Below are 19,107 nucleotides of genomic sequence, written 5' to 3'. Positions count from 1 at the left end.
GGCGGGAGGGGCGCGGGCCGCCGGGGGCGCCCGGGGTCAGCGGGGGCTCAGGCGCCCGAAGCCTTCAAGATCTGCGGCTGTGAGTTCCTGTTCCTGTGGGTTCGTGTCACAAGGTCCCTTAGAGACGCCGCGTGGCTCCGCGGGGTAAGCACCGACTCTGGGTTCTGGCTCCGCTCGGATCTGAGGCTTGTGGGCACAACAGGCTGCAGCTGGGCCGGGGCCGCCCGACTCTCCCCGGGCACCCGCACGGCCAGTGAAGGCATCTGGGGGCGCTCGGCGGGTGGGCGTCCGCCTGCGGCCCAGGCCCAGGGCGTGTCCCTGGGTCCAGTCCCGCCTGGGGCTGCCTGCGGGGAGCCTGCTTCTCCCTCGGCCTGGGTCTCTGCCTGTGTTTCTCAGGAATAAATAGAATCTCTAAAAATCAAAAAAGGAATTTTTCCTGGAAATGTTGTCTCCTTTTAGAAATTTCTCTAGAAACTTCGTCCGAAAGCCGTTCCCTGAAAAGCGGATTGTTTTTCCAAAGCAGCTGGAAGCTGCGTTCCCGGGAGGCAGCGCAGGGGCAGGGAACTGCGACGCGGGGAAAACCTCAAATCCTCACCTGGACCGCGGAGGGCGCGGCGCCCTGCAGGGTAGGGCCGGTTCCCCGGGAGCGGGCCGCAGCGGCTGCCGGGAGCTTCGCAGGGCCCCGCGTCCCGGTCCCGGTCCCGGTCCCGGTCCCGGTCCCGGTCCCACCCCGACCGCGAGCCGTGCCTACAGTCGCTCCGACAACTCACTCGGGAAGGCGAGGGAGCCGGTTTCCCCGGTTTCCCCGAAGCCCGACTCTAGCCGCAGCTTCTCTGCGAGCGACTGGCGAGCCTTGAGGCCCCCCGGAAGGAGGCTGAGGGGTGATGGGGCCTTGGCCTGAGCCGCGGACACCGGTCACCAGTCTCAGCTTCCGACTCCGGGTGACCTCGACCGGGGCGAGGCGGACACGCCGCCGTCAGGCCCTCGGAGCCTCGCTCGGACTCTGAGGCAGCTGCCCGGGCGGCCGGGGCCAGGACGGCAGGGGGCGCCGCCGCCGACCAGTCACGTCACGGAGGTCCTGCTGGCGTCCTCTTCGTGTCCCCTTTATCCTCAAGTCAAAGCCTCTGTTCTAATTTTGTCCTATTTAATCCCTAGTTTGAGGCTTTGGGAGGATAGTTAGGCAAGCAGGTATTTTACTTTCTTCATGTCCACGGAGAGCCTTCTACTCCTTTGGGCCGCTGACGTCATGTACCTCGGAGACGACGTCCAGGTCGCCTCGGGGGGCCGCTGACGTCATGTACCTCGGAGACGACGTCCAGGTCGCCTCGGGGGGCCGCTGACGTCATGTACCTCGGAGACGACGTCCAGGTCGCCTGGGGGGCCGCTGACGTCATGTACCTCGAAGACGACGTCCAGGTCGCCTCGGGGGGCCGCTGACGTCATGTACCTCGGACACGACGTCCAGGTCGCCTCGGGGGGCCGCTGACGTCATGTACCTCGAAGACGACGTCCAGTCCGCCTCGGGGGACCGCTGACGTCATGTACCTCGGAGACGACGTCCAGGTCGCCTCGGGGGGCCGCTGACGTCATGTACCTCGGACACGACGTCCAGGTCGCCTCGGGGGGCCGCTGACGTCATGTACCTCGGAGACGACGTCCAGGTCGCCTCGGGGGGCCGCTGACGTCATGTACCTCGGAGACGACGTCCAGGCCGCCTCGGGGGACCGCTGACGTCATGTACCTCGGAGACGACGTCCAGGCCGCCTCGGGGGGCCGCTGACGTCATGTACCTCGGAGACGACGTCCAGGTCGCCTCGGGGGCTGCGCAGGCCGCCGCACTTCTCACGCGGGCCTTGCCTCTAAGTGGCCGCGCACATGAATATTTGGCACCTGCGAGACAGTGTTATCCCTGTTTCCGATGAGGAAAGTAACGCTAGGCACTTCTAAGGAAAGGGAGCACCTTCCTCCAGCCATCGGACGGGACTGGCGCCCCAAGGTACTGCCGCCACATTGGGTTCGCCCAGGGAACCGTCCACCAGCTCCACGGTCTCCGCCGACCGCCCAGGGGGAGGCACAGGCCGCCCCTCACCAAACACTGCCCAGGGTTCTCAGAAGTCCGCCTTGACCGCGGCAAAATGCGAATTTAAACAGAGTTTTTATATATTCAACAGAGTTTCACTTTTCTCGAACAACTCTACCTGAACCAAATATGCAAATAGTTGCCAAAAATCATTGTTACAAAAAAAGAGAGAGAGAGAGAGAGAGAATGAAATTAAACGAGTATAGGTATTAAGTTTGTGACATGCATCCTAACACCAAAGTACGACTTTCAGGGGTTTTGCTGGTTTTCTTTTCCTAACCTGCTATGTGAATAATCAAGAATTGGGCAGAGGCCTAGCTCAAGGGGAAAACATGAGATAAGTAATTATTTATTGCCATTTCAAACTTCCCAGTTATACCTCTCCCTCCCAAACCCTCATTCTGCCCCTCATGCCTAGAAGTCACCGCTCCCCCTTTTTTTCTCCTGTCACACCTAGTAAGTCGGAATAGATCGACGAGAATTATTTCAGTCATGGAGAAAAAAAGTCTGCAATGGCTCAATCAGGGAATCCATCCTGAATATTAATAATACCTGCTTTTCTTCAATATCTATGAAAAGCTGAAAGGTTTAACTCAGTTCTTCAATATGCAGATGAAAAAACAATCTCAAAGATGAGTAACCTGCTCAAGATCATAAGGTTGCAAATGGCAAATGTGGACTCCAAAGACCCATATTCTAGTAACTGTTTATTGAAAGTAGGTGGAAAAGAAGTTTGAAATGTAGAAATTGCTAACTATAAAAGGCCCTAAGTACTGAAAATGGAAATAGTTGGAACTGAGGAAATTTCCAAAAATAGAAAAATCTGACTGTGAGACAATGACCTGTTTCTTCTGTCCATAGGCCTGATTGATAGTATATATACTGCTGTCCAAAAAAAAAAAAAAAAAAAAAAGAAATATATAGAGCTATAGTATTGTAGTGTCTATTTATTTATTCTAAAGTGGCTGTTTTAGGAATATAGAGTAAAAAAAAAAAATAGAGAAAATAAAGAACAAAAGTAAAAAGATGTCACAAACTTCCCCAACCTCTTTGAAATTCTCTAAAGAAATCTCACAAGATATGATACAGGTACAGTCATGACGACTCCCATTACCGTGGTGCCTTCCATTTCAATGACTTCAATGAAGCTAACTGGCACCCTTGCATACCCGCAGAGAACCCATCCTCCCAAGCACATATGCCTTCCACATGGTGCACTACCGTAGAAGTCTATCCTGAAGAAACTCAAAAGTCCTCTTCAAAAACAGAATCTCGTGGGGAAACTTCCATTTTGATTATACTTAAGCAACTGCCAGTTTCTATTAGATTGGATCTGAAGTGATTCTAATGTCTTGATGGTGAAACCCTCCATGGGCAAGAAAACAGTGTCCACAACAGCCATGTCTCATCCTCCTAAAGCGTGAGCCACAGAGTAGATGCGACGGTGGAGTTTTCACCCAGAGCCAGGGTGTCTGCTGATTCTGATGGCCAGAGAATAGTGGAAAAAGGATTGCAAAAGGCAAATTACCATATAATTAGCTCTCGTTGTAAGGGAGTAATACTAAAACTGTGCATTATAGAACAGTAACTAAGGGAGCATGTGTTGTGCATTAGTGTCTTACGGAGCAGGAAAGAAGAAGACACCACACACAGTTAAGTTTTGATTAGAGGTTAGGCTCCAAGGAAAAGTCTAACTTGAAGCAAAATTTGGGAAGGTGACATCCAGGTGGAGCTGCAGGGTAAGACCCTGATTCTCATGCAGAATTCTGAATGCTTTCCCTTCAAACAGAAAGGGGGATGAAAGCATATTTTCCTAAAACAAAAACAAAAGTCATCTGTTTTAAAACTTTTTCTGGAACTGAACCTGCTCATTCCTCTAAGGACTGTGTAACATTGCACCCATGGAACAGATGTAGGTAGCTCAGGTAAGTGTAAGCTTTGGCAAGTTTATGAAACACTCATGCTGAATATGCCAAAATATTATTGAAAAATACTAGTTATCATAAAAATACTAATTTAATTTTATTTCATCCTCCTCCAGGTATCCAAACACAAGCACTGCCAATGGTATTCACTGGTTAATGTCTATAGCAGTAATTCTGTTTCATTTTTGTCTCATTCTCTACATAATGCAATTACCCCACTTTTTTAAAAGTAATAATAAACAGATCATAAGAAGATTGAAATCTTCCAGGGCTAATGAGAATTCCATTAGTTCAGGAATTTATTAGTTGTTTCTCAGCAAAATTCAGTTCAATTTTACTATGCTTAAGGGAGAAAAATAAAAGCACAAACACCCACTTAATCTAATCAGTAGATGTCAAGATTTGAGGGGAAATGGGAAATGGTTAGAGAAGTGAGATTTTTTTTAATGAACACTCAGAAAGACATAAGATTTTTAGCACCTTAAGGCTTGAACGCAAGATTCCTGAGGAAATGTTATTCCTCCTTCCAGGGTCCAAGTCTTTTTTTTTTTTTTTTCTCAGTACAAATTTGTGTAAAAGGAAATTCTTATATCAGAATCACTCATTTGCCTTGGAATGACCAGTACCCTCTGCCGTCTCAAAATAAAGTATAAGCTTTCTTTATAAAGCTTCCAAGGTTTTGTATTTATAGCCAAAGATGAGAAAATGTGGAACTTTTTTTTTTTTTTTGCAATTCATCCTCTATGGTAACCAGTTAACCTCACTGTCCATCCTACCAGAAATTCTACCTCAAAAATTAGCACTAACATGAGAAAGATGATGTTCCAAATTAAACTATAACTTAATCATTTATTCAATATAAAGCTGTGCAAAGAATGAGAAAGAAATGGCTTACCAACCATTTTGAAGCAGCATAAAGAAATCTGATAGGTTCTTCTACCTTAGAAACAAATAGTAAGCATATGACTGCTGTTTAAGATAAATGAAAATATTAAATCCTCATAAAGGAGTTTGTTTGCTATGGAAACCATCCATATTTTTAGAATTCCATGATGAAAAATCTAAAGCTGATGGCCACAGAACCACCATACTGAGTAATAAAGATTTAATTAAAAGAATTCACAGCTACAAATTACCTGGTGAATTTCCAACGCAAACGTCCCTCTAAGTCAAACCCATCATTTTGTTTAAGTTTAAAAAACCGAGAAGAAAGAAGCAGCAAAGGAAGGAGAGTGTGAGCATGAATAATGTACCTACTTCCTCTATCAGTTTCTGCTTTCTGGAGTCAACCTCACAAAAACCTTCAGGGAGTAAAAGGAGTGAAGAAACGAGCAGCCTTTGGAGGAGGAAGGGCTTGCTGCCAAGTCTGGGAAAAGATGGTCACCCCCACCACTGTACCAAACAGTCCTGGGAGCGGCCTTGTAAATCCCTGCCCGGGAAGCCATTCCTCTCATTCCGAGTGCAACCCAGTGCAATGCAGTGTGGAAAATAAGCTTCCAATTTTGAACAGACTTTTATGACTATCATATTTTCAGAAAATAAACTCTGAGACAGAGCTGGTAGGCAGGCGTGAGGTAGCACTGGGCCATGGAGGGAATCATGCTTGGCTTGCTCACACACTGGAAACCATTGCGGAGAGTGAAATGTGTGTGTGTGGCGTGTGAGGCGGGAGAGGCGGGTGATGCTTCAAACCACATGGCCATGAGACAGGCTCCACGGAAAGATGTGATGTTTCCTTTGTTTTTTCCCATAGTAATCCTACTCAAGGAGCTGATACTATAAAGCTCTATTGTTTGAAGAGTCCAATTTTTAGACCGCTTAAGATACAGCTCGTTAGAAATGAGTTGCATACTTTGATGTATTATCAAAATGACCATAGTACAACAGTAGGTAAAGTTTGCATTTTAAGTTCTCCACTAGACTTTCCTCTCTGAGAGCAAAAGTTAATTCTTTTATTTTTCAATAATATGTAATTTTCATTCTCATAATCACCTAATAAGTATTTATTGCTGTATTATTAAATAGTAATCAAGTAACAATATCAACTATCATTTAATGAGCTCCTGCTATTTGTCAGGATCCATACTACCTAAGTGGTTTTTATACATGATAGTCTTCATAAGAATTACTTGAGGTAAAAATTGTTATTCCAATTTTATAGATGAAGAAACTAAGACATAAAGACATTTCAAAAATTGCTCAAGATTATGCAAATTTGCAAAAACTGAGTTTAACGTAAGTTCACTAATAAATGGTGGGAAATATTTTCTTAGATTTTCAAAAATAATATTCAACTGGTAAAAATGTATGGAAAAACTATCATGTACCTAACATATAAAATGAATTCATAACATGGAGTGGAATCTGGAAGGCAGAGGTGAGTGAAAAAAAGGAAAAGTACAGGTGTGTATGTGCAGTGGGAGTTGGGAAGTACAAGCACTTTCCTATTTTGAGGCAGAGTGACAGCTGATATGACTAAGAATCTAGAAATGGGCCAGATCATAAAAGGTATTCTATGCCATCCTTAGATGCTTGAACATTATCCTTTTCCCCAACAATGGGAGTCAGCACAAGGTTACAGGGATGGTAATGACGTGATCAGATTTTAGTTTTATATCACAGTGGCAGCAGAGGGGGTCTATATACATGTGAATGGGAAGTGGCCACACAGGAGGCATGGCAGGGAATTTAAATGCTATTGCAATAATCTGGGGATTTGATGTGGGCCTGAACTGAGGCATTTGTAGAAGAGAGGGCTAAATGGGTTTATCTGGGAACTACTTAGCAGATGGAATGGCAAAATTTAGTGACTGATTGGAATATTCCTTGAGTGACCAGTTAAGATGATGTTGCCATTAACTGATAGAAGGAATACATAGGAAAGATGGGTCTCGTCTTGATGGGATGACCATCATGAGTTGAGTTTTAGATACACCAAACTTGAAGTGGTTATGACCCATCAGAGAGAAGCTAGGTATTGAGGTTCTTGTGGAAGATCAGGATAGCAGAGAAAGATTTGAGAATTATCAGCAGTTTGCTGTTAAGCAAAACCCTGAGGGTGAGCGATTCTGGGACAATCTAGGAGGAGAATAGACAGGGAGGGCCACTGAACTAAATCCTGTGGGGAAAAAAAAAATTTAAAAAGTTGCCCATGAAACTGAAAGGAAGAGGCTGGGAGCCAGAGGGAGAACTTTCAGAGAGTAGTCTTTCAGGAGAGCTGGAGTGGTTAGTTGTATCGAATTAAGGAGACAGGCCTAATAAGACAGATACAAGGGACCCACTGAGACATCCAACATTTCAGGCCTCCTCTCACTGGACCAGCATCGCTGGAATGGGGCAAGAGTCAGAGTTCATCAGGATGAGTGCGGCATGGTGGCAGAGACAGAAAACTAGAGTAGGCCTTTAGAGCAGCTGGGCTAAGAACTAAGGGTGTGAGACAGACGCAGGCCCTGGAGAGAGTTGAGCTGGTTTACAGAACAAGGGGAAAGACCCCAGAGAAAGGAGGTGGTTGTAGTCACAGAAAAGAGAGCATGATGGAGCAGGTTCCCCCAGGAAATGGGAAACACACAAAAATATGGAAGGAGAGCAAATCCAAAAGTTTTTTCAAAATAAATTCAAAGATTAAGTAAAAGTCAAAAATAACACTGCTAAAGTTTGTACCTATGATGACTGAGATCAGATTGTAGTATCACTTTCTGGGTCTCATTTAAGTCTCCTAAAATTACCTTCAGGTAAGGATCCCAAATGATCTGCTAAGAGTCCCATCAGATTGCAGGGGTGTGTACATTTTCCAAACTTTAGATAAGGACCCAAAGGTCTGGTGAGGCTAAAGCCCTCTTTGCAGGTGGCAAAACTGCTCATGGCGGAGACGGACCAGAACCCGGGTGTTTTCCTAGCGACTGCTGGACTGGGTTACTCTCCTGACTACGTCAGGTGGTGACGCGTATGCGGCAAGTAACACTGCCACTGAGAATGTATTCGTTGTCTCTTGAAACCAAATTTATAATTCTGATTGAGCAGACACCCAAAAGAGAAAAAAATAGAGAAAAAGAACTGTGAGACTGTCTTTTCTCCTTCCCAGGAGAAACTTAAAAAAAAAAAAAAAAAGTAATCATTTTTTAGTTTAAACATTATACCAGAGAGATACAGGGACAAGTTTCCATTAATTTATTAATATTAATTCATTAATATTGTCAACATTACTACCTTCTCTGTAGAATGCATGCAGATAAGAAGAATCTTACACTACTGTGATTTTTCTTATACACTGTTCCTCAGTATATTCAATGTAAGATGGAAACACTTTGATTCCTTCTGAAGGGCTTAGTTTTGAACACATCAATAAAATATAATAAAAACATTAAGGTTGGGATCCCTGGGTGGCGCAGCGGTTTGGCGCCTGCCTTTGGCCCGGGGCGCGATCCTGGAGACCCGGGATCAAATCCCACATCGGGCTCCCGGTGCGTGGAGCCTGCTTCTCCCTCTGCCTGTGTCTCTGCCTCTCTCTCTCTCTCTCTCTCTCTGTGACTATCATAAATAAATAAAAATTAAAAAAAACAAACAAACATTAAGGTTGCCAATGGGGCCACAATTTTAAGGCAAAATTTTCCATAGGATAGCCTACCCCCTCCAGCAAATGGCAAGAGTAGATACTTTTAAAAACACTGACTAGGGAACCCTGGGTGGCGCAGCGGTTTGGTGCCTACCTTTGGCCCAGGGCGCAATCCTGGAGACCCGGGATCGAATCCCACGTCAGGCTCCCGGTGCGTGGAGCCTGCTTCTCCCTCTGCCTGTGTCTCTGCTTCCCTCTCTCTCTCTCTCTCTCTCTCTCTCTCTCTCTCTCTCTGTGACTATCATAAATAAAAATTAAAAAAAAAAAAACACTGACTAGAAGGGCTCAACAGTCTTACAGGAAATTTAGATGAAATACACGTGAAATTTACTTGGAGAGAAACTAAGAGAAAAACTGAATTGTCAACATCCTCCTAACTCCATTTTTACATAAAGTTGTACAACATGCCCAAATTTATACAATAAATCAATAAGTAGCAATTTTAGTCTTCTCCCTACCATTACTACATTTCTCATATGCATATCTAAATTTGTCAATGTTGTGATTTCAGAGCAAAAATGGTAAGTCAAAAACTGACCTTTAAACATTTTATAAATATGATCAAAGGCAAAATGATGATGTATGATTGTCTTTCAAGTAGGAGCACCTTGTTTGAATTAGAAAAGATTTCTTTCTGTGGTCATAGATCAACATGTTTCCAATCTCCTCAAAAGCAAAGCTTTCTCTTTCTGTTTTTACCTCACATCAGCATTATGTGCATTTCTACAATGATCAACACAATGAATCGCAATGCACGCCTGTGGTAACAGTGCTAAAAGTGTGAAGAACAGGAAGGGAAAGAGAAAATGAAACCTATATATTCACTTGGAAATTTTGATAACATGAGTCCATGGTATAGTTGAATGATTTACCTCAGCCACCATGAAAAAGGATTTGGGCTTGAGTTCTTTTTCCCCAAAATGATGGGGAATTTGCAACGGTTTATCTACAAACCTTAATTAGGCAGCCTTGTAACTAAAAGGAATAACTGGAATAGCAAGTTATTATCAAGTCAAGTTGTGCAGTCTTGGAACAAGAAGCCAACTGGGCTATATCAAGATCAAAGGAATGTTAGGCAGAGATGTAATGCAGTGGTTAACCAACACCTGCAGAGCTTGCAAATCCCATCCAAACCTACTAAATCAGGGTATTTGGAAAGGAGAGGTGCCTAGAATCAATATTGGTAACAAGCTCTTCAGATGATTATATGGCCAGCTCAACATGGATCTGTGCGTGGTTTATGCATGAACTAAACGAGTCATGGTCAAAACATATGTTTTGCCATATATATTTGCCAATATAAAAAAATCATCTGTATCGGGGCACCTGGGGGGTGCAGTCTGTTGAGCATGGCTGACTCTTGTTTTCAGCTCAGGTCATGTTCTCAGGGTCCTGAGATTGAGCCCCATGAGGCTCTGCAGCTCTCTCTCCCTGTCCCTCTGCCCCTGCCCCTATTAAAAAATAAATATTTTAAAAAATTATGTATATCTATCTATGTCTGTATATAGATAGAGACACTCTTCAAAGTAAAGCTTCATTTTGCTTTGGATAAAGGTTACAGGCACTTGTAAATTTATCTGAAAAGAATTAGGAAGCAAGGAATTGCAGCCTCATTTAAGTTCCATCCCATGTTCTGAGCTCCACGGCCTACTCAGAAGTGATCACAACTATACCCTGCCCATTGAAAGCAGGTCTGTTCAACTGAAAGTGGCTGATCCTCATCGTGGTTGGGACTACAGTCGCCTCCTAACAGCTGTTCTTTCATTTATAACCTTCAGAAGGTAACTCTACCCAGCAGAGTACATGATGAGTGCTACCTAGGTGAAGGACTACAATTCCTAGCTTCCCTTGTGGCTTCCTGTAACAAGATGATCAATTCCAGCCGTCAGAAGCAAGTTGAAATGGCATGGAGACCTGACAGTCTCCGTGAGAAAAGGAGACTCACAGCCTTTGTCTCTCATCATCTATCCAGATGCCTAGAAAGTAAACGTAATGGCTGGAACTCCAAAAGCCATCTAGGACCATCACATCAAGGGTCATACTCTAGGGATAGGAGACTAGAGAACTAGAAAGGGGTGGAGTCGTTGACAGCATTGTAGAGCTAATACACCAGCCTTTCACTACCTGAAAGCTTCTTTTAAAAAGAGAGGGGAAAAAGAAATCCAATTTTTTTTTTGGCTTACTACTGCATTCTGCTAGATGTAGCTGAACCCAAATTAAAACATTCAGTACAAAAGAAAAGTGCATATCCTACATGATCCAAAGTATCTATTTTAATAGTAATGAGTTTTAAATGATTTATGAATGATCAAGTACCTTAAGCTATGTATTCATATTCTCTACTTCCTTTAAAATGATCTGATCCAAGTAATACCGAGCAATAAGCACTTGTGTCTTCAACTTTGTATTTTAACAATCAGATAAGTGGCAGATATAGCATAATAAAGTGCAAGGGACCATGATATAAAAAGTACTGTGAGCCCCTCATGTCTTTAATCATCAGAAGTTGGCTTGGGTCCAGGATATCAGGGTAGGGCTGCAACAAGAGGGTTGCAGATTTATGGTCCATGAGCCAAACTTGGCAGTCAGATATACTGCGTTTGGCTTATGCAATGCTTTTTGAAAACATTAGTTTTGAATGCCTTAAAGTGGGCATGCATCTTCAGATCTCCACAGGCCCATCATCCCTGTTGATGTACAAACACTCACTTGCTTCACTTGTTTAGGTTACCTGCCTGGTCTCTGGAAACAAAATGGTACATTTCTGCACCTTTCCTTCTCTCCATTCTCTCTCTGTTGTTGAAATCAGTGATTCATACCAAAGATGATTTTCTAAGTCTGTGCATTTCCAATAAGCGAGAATGTGTATAACTCACTAGGAGCTAGAACTTTGTTTAGGAATGTCAAAATTACTATAAATGCACTATAGTATCTTCTCCTACAGTAAAAAAAAAAAAAAAGGAAACTTTCAAAGCATCCCACCACCACCATCACAAACACACATACTCCAAAACTCATGAAAAGCTGATTTTGTCATCTTAACTCTGATTCTTGTTACTTAATAGTTTCAACTAAAGTTAGTTCAACCTCCTTTCAGTTAAGAATTTACTTTTTCAGTTTTTAGGAATTAAAAAAATCGTTTCACTTCTTAAAACTTATTGACAATTAGTAAAGTTTTGGGCCTAAAATGCCTAAAACTTTATTTCCTTACTTTCATCACATCATTCCTAAGAATTTCTATCAGGTAGCGCCACTATGCCTATGTTTACATTTCTGGTAAAATAACCAGAGTCAAATAGATGAAAAATATACCTTGAAGTATTGAAAAGAAAAAATATCAAAGTTTGTAACACATAAATATTAAATATTAAAGTTTGATAACACATCTCTACATTTCAAAGAGGACATATTTGTCTACAAAGTCAATAACAGATTACATGGTTTAGTTATAGCGAAAAATTGAAAAACATACTTGTTTTGTATGTGTACTTTAGATATTTCTTTAGTTTAAAGCATTTACCTGAACTTACTCTTCCCCAAACTTAAAATCACATGGAGTTTCAAAACTGACACTTTTATTAACCTGGTGTCAAGCCTGCACAGGGGAAACAAAATATTGCCAAGTATCCATTCAATATAACTGAAACCAAAACATGCACCTTAAGTAAGTACAATACAAGTCACAAAACTCTGAGTATACTGGATTCTGGAATTCTCTTCTAGACACCTTTACATAAGATCATACTACTTTCTTTTGCTCTTGAAATTTTTAACACATATACTCTCCTAGGGTGAGTAATAAAACAGAGGAATTTATTTTTTGCAATGTGAATGCAAGGAATTACACTTTTTCTGTAAAATCTGATGTTTGAGATTCTGGCTACTGTGCTGTTTGGTTACATTGGAGGAAGAAGGGTTGGTAGGAGATGGAGACTGTTTTGCACCAAATTACAAATTTCTAACTTTTATGTAAATTCATAGTAAGAAAAATTTAACTCCTTATTTTTCAGAAACACCTACAGAGTAATTACAACTATTTAGGGAAATCTTTGAGCATATATAGCCTATTCCATTAACCTTATGCAACACTCCTTTCGCTTATTCACATGTTCAATCATTTCCACACTTTATAAAAGTAAGTCATTCATCTTATATTAACAAGGAAAGTTTGAATTTTTAAATTAAAAGTCGTTGTTTTGGTGGGGAGGGGAGAGAACTCTCCTAATTAGATTTGCTATTTCTATTGTAATTTTTGTTTTTTCTCTCCCCTTTTCTGACTTCTACTTCCCAGTTATTTTCCCCACCCTTCCAAGCCATGCACGTTTTTCACACGATTACAAAGAAATTCAAGACTTTTACCTTTTCTGAACGGTCTGTTTTTAAAACATAAAAAGTAATATAAAAAGCTCCAAGATTTTAGAAAGTGCCCCCTCTATGGGACTCCGCACAGATCGCTGGGTATCTCACATTCTTATTTTCACTCTTTAAATGATTTTTAGAACTTGTGGCCTCTAGATGATTTTCATGAACATCTTCAGAGCAAAAATACACAGAGGTAGGTCAAAAAACATGTGCATACACATCTGCATGTATCGGCATGTATTTGTGTGTCTATATATGTGTGCACATAGACATACACCGCAGGAGACACGAAAAGTCCCAACGTGCTAAGTTTTAAAAGGTTGAGTTTGATGTTAAATAGCCACGGAAGTCTATAATGGCCTATTCTGAAAAAGAACACGTCCGGAGAATAAGGATCTAATAATCAGTGGAACCAAATTAAGTATTTTCTTATATTCTGCGGCAGCCCAGCAGTACCACCCCACCCGGACATGCGCAAATCGCTTAGGAAAAAAAGAAAAGGTGACCCCCCCCCTCGCGCCCCAAGGATAAGGCCCCCGCAAGCGCCCGTAGACGCCGCGGGGGAGGCGGCGGGTTGGCCGCGGTCCGCCCGGGGTCGGGGTCGGGGTCGCAGTCGCAGGTGGGGTCGGGGTTGAGGTCGCGTCGGGGTCGCGATCCGGGGCGGGGCTGGGTCGCGGGCGGGGGCGGGGCCGGGGGCCCGCGGCTCCGGGGGCCGCTGCTCCGCCTCCGCCTCCGCCTCCGCCTCCGCCTCCGCCCCGGGAAGGCAGCGAGGCCGCCTCCGCGGAGGCCAAGTGCTCCGAGATCCCAAACGACAATGAGAAGGCGGCGAAGCCCGCAGCGGGAGGAGGACGAGGAGCCCGACACAAAGGGGATCCGCTGTCGGAGCGGCGGCGGCGGCGGCGGCGGCGGCGGGGTCTCTAAACAAAGGCTCGGGAGCCGCAGCTGGAGGGGAGCGCGGGGCTCCCCCCGGCCGCCGTCCGCCCCAGCCTCCAGCCTCCGGCCCCGGCCCCGGCCCCCGGTCCCACCCTCCACCCACAGCCTCCAGCCGCGGGGCGGACCCCGCCCTCCAGCCCCGACGCCCCGACGCCCCGACCCCCGGCCTCCAGCCCCAGCCTCCAGCCCCAGCCCCGAACCGCGACCTCCAGCCCGACCCCCTGCCCCAGCCTCCGGCGCCCCGACCCCGACCCCGGCCCCGGCTGCCCGCGGCGGGCGCTCCTCGAGCCTCGTCCACACCGCGTAGTGTCCGCGTCCAGGCGGGCCCGCCCCGACTCCGCAGGGGCCCGGGGCACACCTGTCACCGCCCCCGGGGCCGCCGCCGCCGCCGCCGCCGCCGCCGCCAGCCGCGCGCCCGGCAGACTCACCGTCGTCGCCGTCGTCCTGCGCTGTCACCGCCACGCAGCGGCCGACGAGGACGGCGACGAGGAGCAGCGGGCTCGCCCGCACGCAGGCTGCTGCCATCCCGCCTGCGCCCCGACGGGGCCGCTCGGGCTCGGGCTCCGGCTCCGGCTCCGGCTCCGGCTCCTGCAGCAGCCCCGGCCTCCAGCCCCGGCCTCAGCCCCGGCCTCAGCCCCGCCTCCAGCCTCCAGCCTCCAGCCTCCAGCCTCCAGCCCCGGCCCCCAGCCCCGGCCCCCAGCCCCGGCCCCGGCCCCGGCCCCGGCCCGTCTGAGCGGGGCGGCCCCGGCCGCGCGGCTTTAAGGAGGAGGAGGACGGCCCCGCGCGGCCTCCCGCCGCCCCCCGCCGCCTCCCGCCGCCCCCCGCCGCCCCCCGCCGCCTCCCGCCGCCCAGGGCACGCCCAGGGCACGCCCAGCGCGCGTCTGATTGACGGCGAGAGGCCGAATCAGAGCCCGCGCCTGCGAGCCGGGGCCGCGCTCGGGTTACGGGGCAGACCCGAGTGGGACCCGACCGTGGCGACGGACGCTCGTTTCGCTTCCTTTCTCTTTTCTTGCCGTCCGTCCTTCCGTCCTTCCGTCCTTCCTTCCGTCCTTCCTTCCTTCCTTCCTTCCTTCCTTCTTTTTTTTTTTTTTTTAGAGAAAAACCGCTTGGAAAAAGAGCCCCATCCTCCCACCCTCCCCTCCCCAGCCCTTCCCCCGACACACACCCCCTCACCTCTCACTCGTCCCCTATAAGCTGAAAAAGACGTTAGGGAGGAGATCCAGCCTCTTAGCCCAGTTGTTTGGGGTCTAGATAACCCACGGCTCCTGTTCAGCTTGAATGGCAAAGGATCAGATCTTGACCCTTTCCTTTGACTGAAGAGGACACAGTCTTGCCTCCCTGTGCCCGATTCTCCCCCAGATTCTGGAAGGGGACTAGTAAACCTGTGCCCAGGTAACGTCTGGGTGAAGAAACTTGCAGACAAATCGGTTTGTGGCGCATCATGCTTGACACCCCGCTGACCTCTGCCCTTCTCCACATCTGTGGTTGAGGGGGGCACATCTGCAGGGCCCTCTTGTCCCAGAAAGCTTCACCAGCTCAGGAGCCAGGCTACTATGTTCGGGTTCAGGGACGGGGGGCACACACCGCACTTGGTGTGCAAAGTCTCGCTTCCCACAGCAGCTCGGCGCTGACCGACTGCAGAAACACTGACCCCATCATCCCTGTGCCCCCAACTTTCTCCTGCGAGGAAAGGGCTTTGGCCCGACCAGTGTACACAGCTTCGCGACACTAACATGAGTGACACGGTATTAGCTACGTCCCCGATGGCAAAGAGCCACGTAGGAGGAGATGGTGCTGCTGTGACTCCTACACCAGTTTTTCAGATTCTGTGGCAGTCCCGGTTACACCTGCCTTTTAAGAGCAGCATTCGTGATCTGGGGCCGTTCCTCACCACTGCCAAGATCTTAATGACCTCACAGCGTCCTGCAAACCGAATACACTTGTGACCCCGAGTCCCCCTACAACCAAAATGGCCCATTCCGCGCAATTCAGGTGAGTCACTGTTCCTCGTAGCTGACACTGCGCTGAGCCCTGAGGGCGACAGTGACACAAAGTAAGTAAAAGCCATGCCACTGCCTCTAGGGAACACATGGAGATGCTCAAGAAACAGGCTTGCAGGAGACACAGAACTGGAAGCCCGAGCACGTAGCTGTGGGGCGCACTCAGCGCAGGAGACGTGCAGAGGAAGGGGGGCTTGCGGGCACGGTCAGGTGAGCGATGCGCCATCCTTTTAATACAAGAAACCCAAAACCCTTTGCATCTCAGCTTGGAGCTACAATCTCTGGAGAGACATTCCACAGGCGGTCACCTTTCCAAGCAGCTCTACCTCTGTGTCTCTCAGTTTGATTTTTCACTTTTATAGCAAAGATTAAAAACACCACCTGACCTCCCACAGGTCCCTCCAGTTTCAGCCTCTGCTTCCTGTCAAACCAAAAGCATCTGGCATGATAGGGACAGAGAACATACTTTCAGGACAGCTGTGATAAATTAGCTCGTCTTTTTGAGCTTTGTGACTTGGGCTTTTTCTCTATGATCGGCTTTGGGATCCTACACTGCAGCTTGGAAAAGAGTTAAGTGTACACAGGTGTTGACCAGGCGCGTTGCTTTCGCGGCTGTGGTTACATTCAGGGTAGAGGACGCGACCGTTTCTTGGTCCTTGAAGAACTGGTCCCAAGCCCCGGTGTTTAAGCGGGGAGCCCAGCAACCTGTCACAACCTCGCGAAGCCCTCCCGTGTGTAGACATAACACTGTGCACCTCCTGGGTAAGTCTTTACCAACTCGACTTTCACGGCCTCCTTGAAAGTTATTATTTTTCTTAAGTCATATATGAGGATTTATGATTCAAAGAAGTTTACCTCCTCAAGTTTGCTCAGCTCCTAAGTGGCAGATCTAGGGTCCGATTTCAGAGACTTTCATGTCCTAAGTGAGTATTCTCGGTTCTTCCGAGCTCTTGGACCTGCAGGACACCAATATTTCCAGTCTCCAGAGAAAGCTGTCTCAGCCCCTTTAGGGTTGGTCCTCCCGTCTGTCTCTATTCCGTCCCTTCACATCTCCTTCAGGACTTCACTCTGTCCCCCTCTCTATCCTCAAAAAAAAAAAAAAAAAAAAAAAACCCACAAAGATTTCCCTTAGTGAGTCCCCTTCGTCATCCCCTTTTTCCCTCTACCTCCTCGTCCCCCCATCGTGTGTCACCGTCCTCAGGAGAATGTCACGGCCTGCCCTGCAGGAGACACCAAGCCTCCCCTGCGGGTGAACCCTTCCTCTTCCCTCCCCATAGTACTTGACCCCCTTCTTCCTGAAACTCCCTCCTCCCAACACTCCCTGGTCCCACTTGCTCCTCTTATGTTCCCTGCTCTTCTGGTCAAACTTCTTTCGTAATTCCTTCCAGAGGGTTGCAGCGCTCCCAGCGCTGTCCTGGCACACCTTGCCCCCTGCCCCCCTCCTGGGCCGTGTCCGCTGTCAGATCCCTGACCTCACTGCGGGTCACACGCTGACGACATCCGGGCACGGCTCCCCCCCGAGCTGCACACCTGTCGACTCGTGTGTCTAAGTGTCCGCATTGAACATCTTCCCTGGACGCCGCTCTAGTCCCCAGCTCAGGAGCCCAGCAAGGCCCCCCCACCCGCATCCGACTGCTGGCCAGGCCCCAGGCCGTGTGGGTTTTGTCGTGCGTTCCTTCACTCAGTTACTTCTCCTTTCTTAAAAAAAAAAAAAAAAAAAAAAAAAACAAGTTACCTCCCAAGTACTTACAAGCTATAGTTCTAGGATAGTTTAAACGAAGAGGAAGGTAGGGAGCGGCGGGGGAGGGGAGGGAGGAGGATGAGCGAAGAGGAAACACCTACTTCCTGGGTGCCGTCTCCTCCTTTCCTCTTTTGGCTTCAGCCATTGGAAACCTAGATTTTTCCCAGGCACGCAGGCAGTCTCACACCTTGGATGTTTGCTCAGGCTCTGGCCTTTGCCTGAAAAAAACCATTTCCCTGGTCTAATCCGTTCCTTTATTCAACAGCTATTTGTCGAATACCCGTTATTTGCCAGGTTCTACTCCAGGAACTAAGGATATGTTTGTGGACAACATAAACAAGGTCCCCGATGCTGTGGAAGCTTAGAACCCTGAGTGGGAAAACGGCAATAAACTAGTGAGCGAATGCGCAGACAGATAATTCGAGCCCCTGCTGCGCCGTGCAGGAAACAAGGAGTGTTGTCAGAGTTGCTCAGGAGTGGGAGGCGGGGACGCTGCAGATCAGGGCCTGCAGGGCGGGCCCCTTGAAAGCGGTAACAGCGACTCTGAGACCCAAAGTGTGGAGGTACCTGCCCTAGAGAACGGGGGAAGCAGCATGCCCAGCGGGGACAGCAAGTCCAAGGGGCCTGGGCGACAGGCGACCTTCCTCTGGCCGCTGTACCACTTACGGACACGTGGTCCTTTCACACAATGCGATGTGCGGTCGCCTGGGTCGTCCTGGGAGTCCCGAGCCTGGGCCTCGCGGCTAAGTCAGGGTGCCAACAGGCTTGCGTCCCTCATAGGGCTCCAGGGGGACCTCTCCTCGCCTCTGCGGACCTCCAGGGCCCCCTCCCATTCCCACGGCCTCCGCGTCCACGAGCAAGGCCAGCTGTTTCCACGGCCACGTCCTCCCTCTGACCACTGGCAGGAAAGGTTCTCTGCTTTTAAGGACACGTGTGACAGTCCTGCTTCCACCTGTGCAGTCCAGGGCAACCTCTCACGTCCTGGGATCATTGATCACACCTGCAAAATGCTTTTTGGCATGAAAGGTAACACAGTCACAGACTCCGAAGATGACAACGTGGGCATCTCAAAGAACAACCAGAAAACACCAAGGCAGACAAAGCGGACACGAAGCGTGGGCACGTCCCGAGGGCCACCACCTTCCAACCCCCACGGGCCAGGCTGTGACCGGGCAGGGGCCGGGAGAAGGCCGCCTCGCCAGGTTCCGGCCCTGAGGCCCTGCGCATCCTGGACAGGAGTTGAGGCTACTTTTTCTAAATGCAGTGAGAACCAGATAAAGAATTTTTAAACAGAAGAGTGATGTACCCTAATGTTTTGATATTTTAGAAATCTGGACGGCTTAGAGCAACGTCTTCTACCAAGGCAAGACGCACGTGAGGGCGCAAGTCAGGGAGCACTCGGGCTCCAGTGAGACACGACGGCTCGGACAGGGACGTGCGGGGAAATGAAAAGA

General features: G+C 47.9%; 1 protein-coding gene across 1 annotated transcript in view; it reads right to left on the bottom strand.

The window, feature by feature from the left end:
* Nucleotides 1–14,539, bottom strand: part of COL5A2 (collagen type V alpha 2 chain) — a 140,731-nt gene extending 126,192 nt beyond the window's left edge. The window contains exon 1 of the mRNA XM_055308458.1: nucleotides 14,341–14,539. Within this exon, the coding sequence (XP_055164433.1) occupies nucleotides 14,341–14,437 (97 nt within the window). The 5' untranslated portion in view covers nucleotides 14,438–14,539. The remainder of the gene's footprint in view (nucleotides 1–14,340) is intronic.
* Nucleotides 14,540–19,107: the final 4,568 nt, after the last annotated feature.

This window comes from Nyctereutes procyonoides, unplaced genomic scaffold, assembly GCF_905146905.1.
Source record: "Nyctereutes procyonoides isolate TBG_1078 unplaced genomic scaffold, NYPRO_anot_genome, whole genome shotgun sequence".
NCBI lineage: Eukaryota > Metazoa > Chordata > Mammalia > Carnivora > Canidae > Nyctereutes > Nyctereutes procyonoides.
The sequence above is the reverse complement of the archived record's forward strand: the minus strand, read 5'-3'. Positions and strand labels throughout refer to the sequence as shown.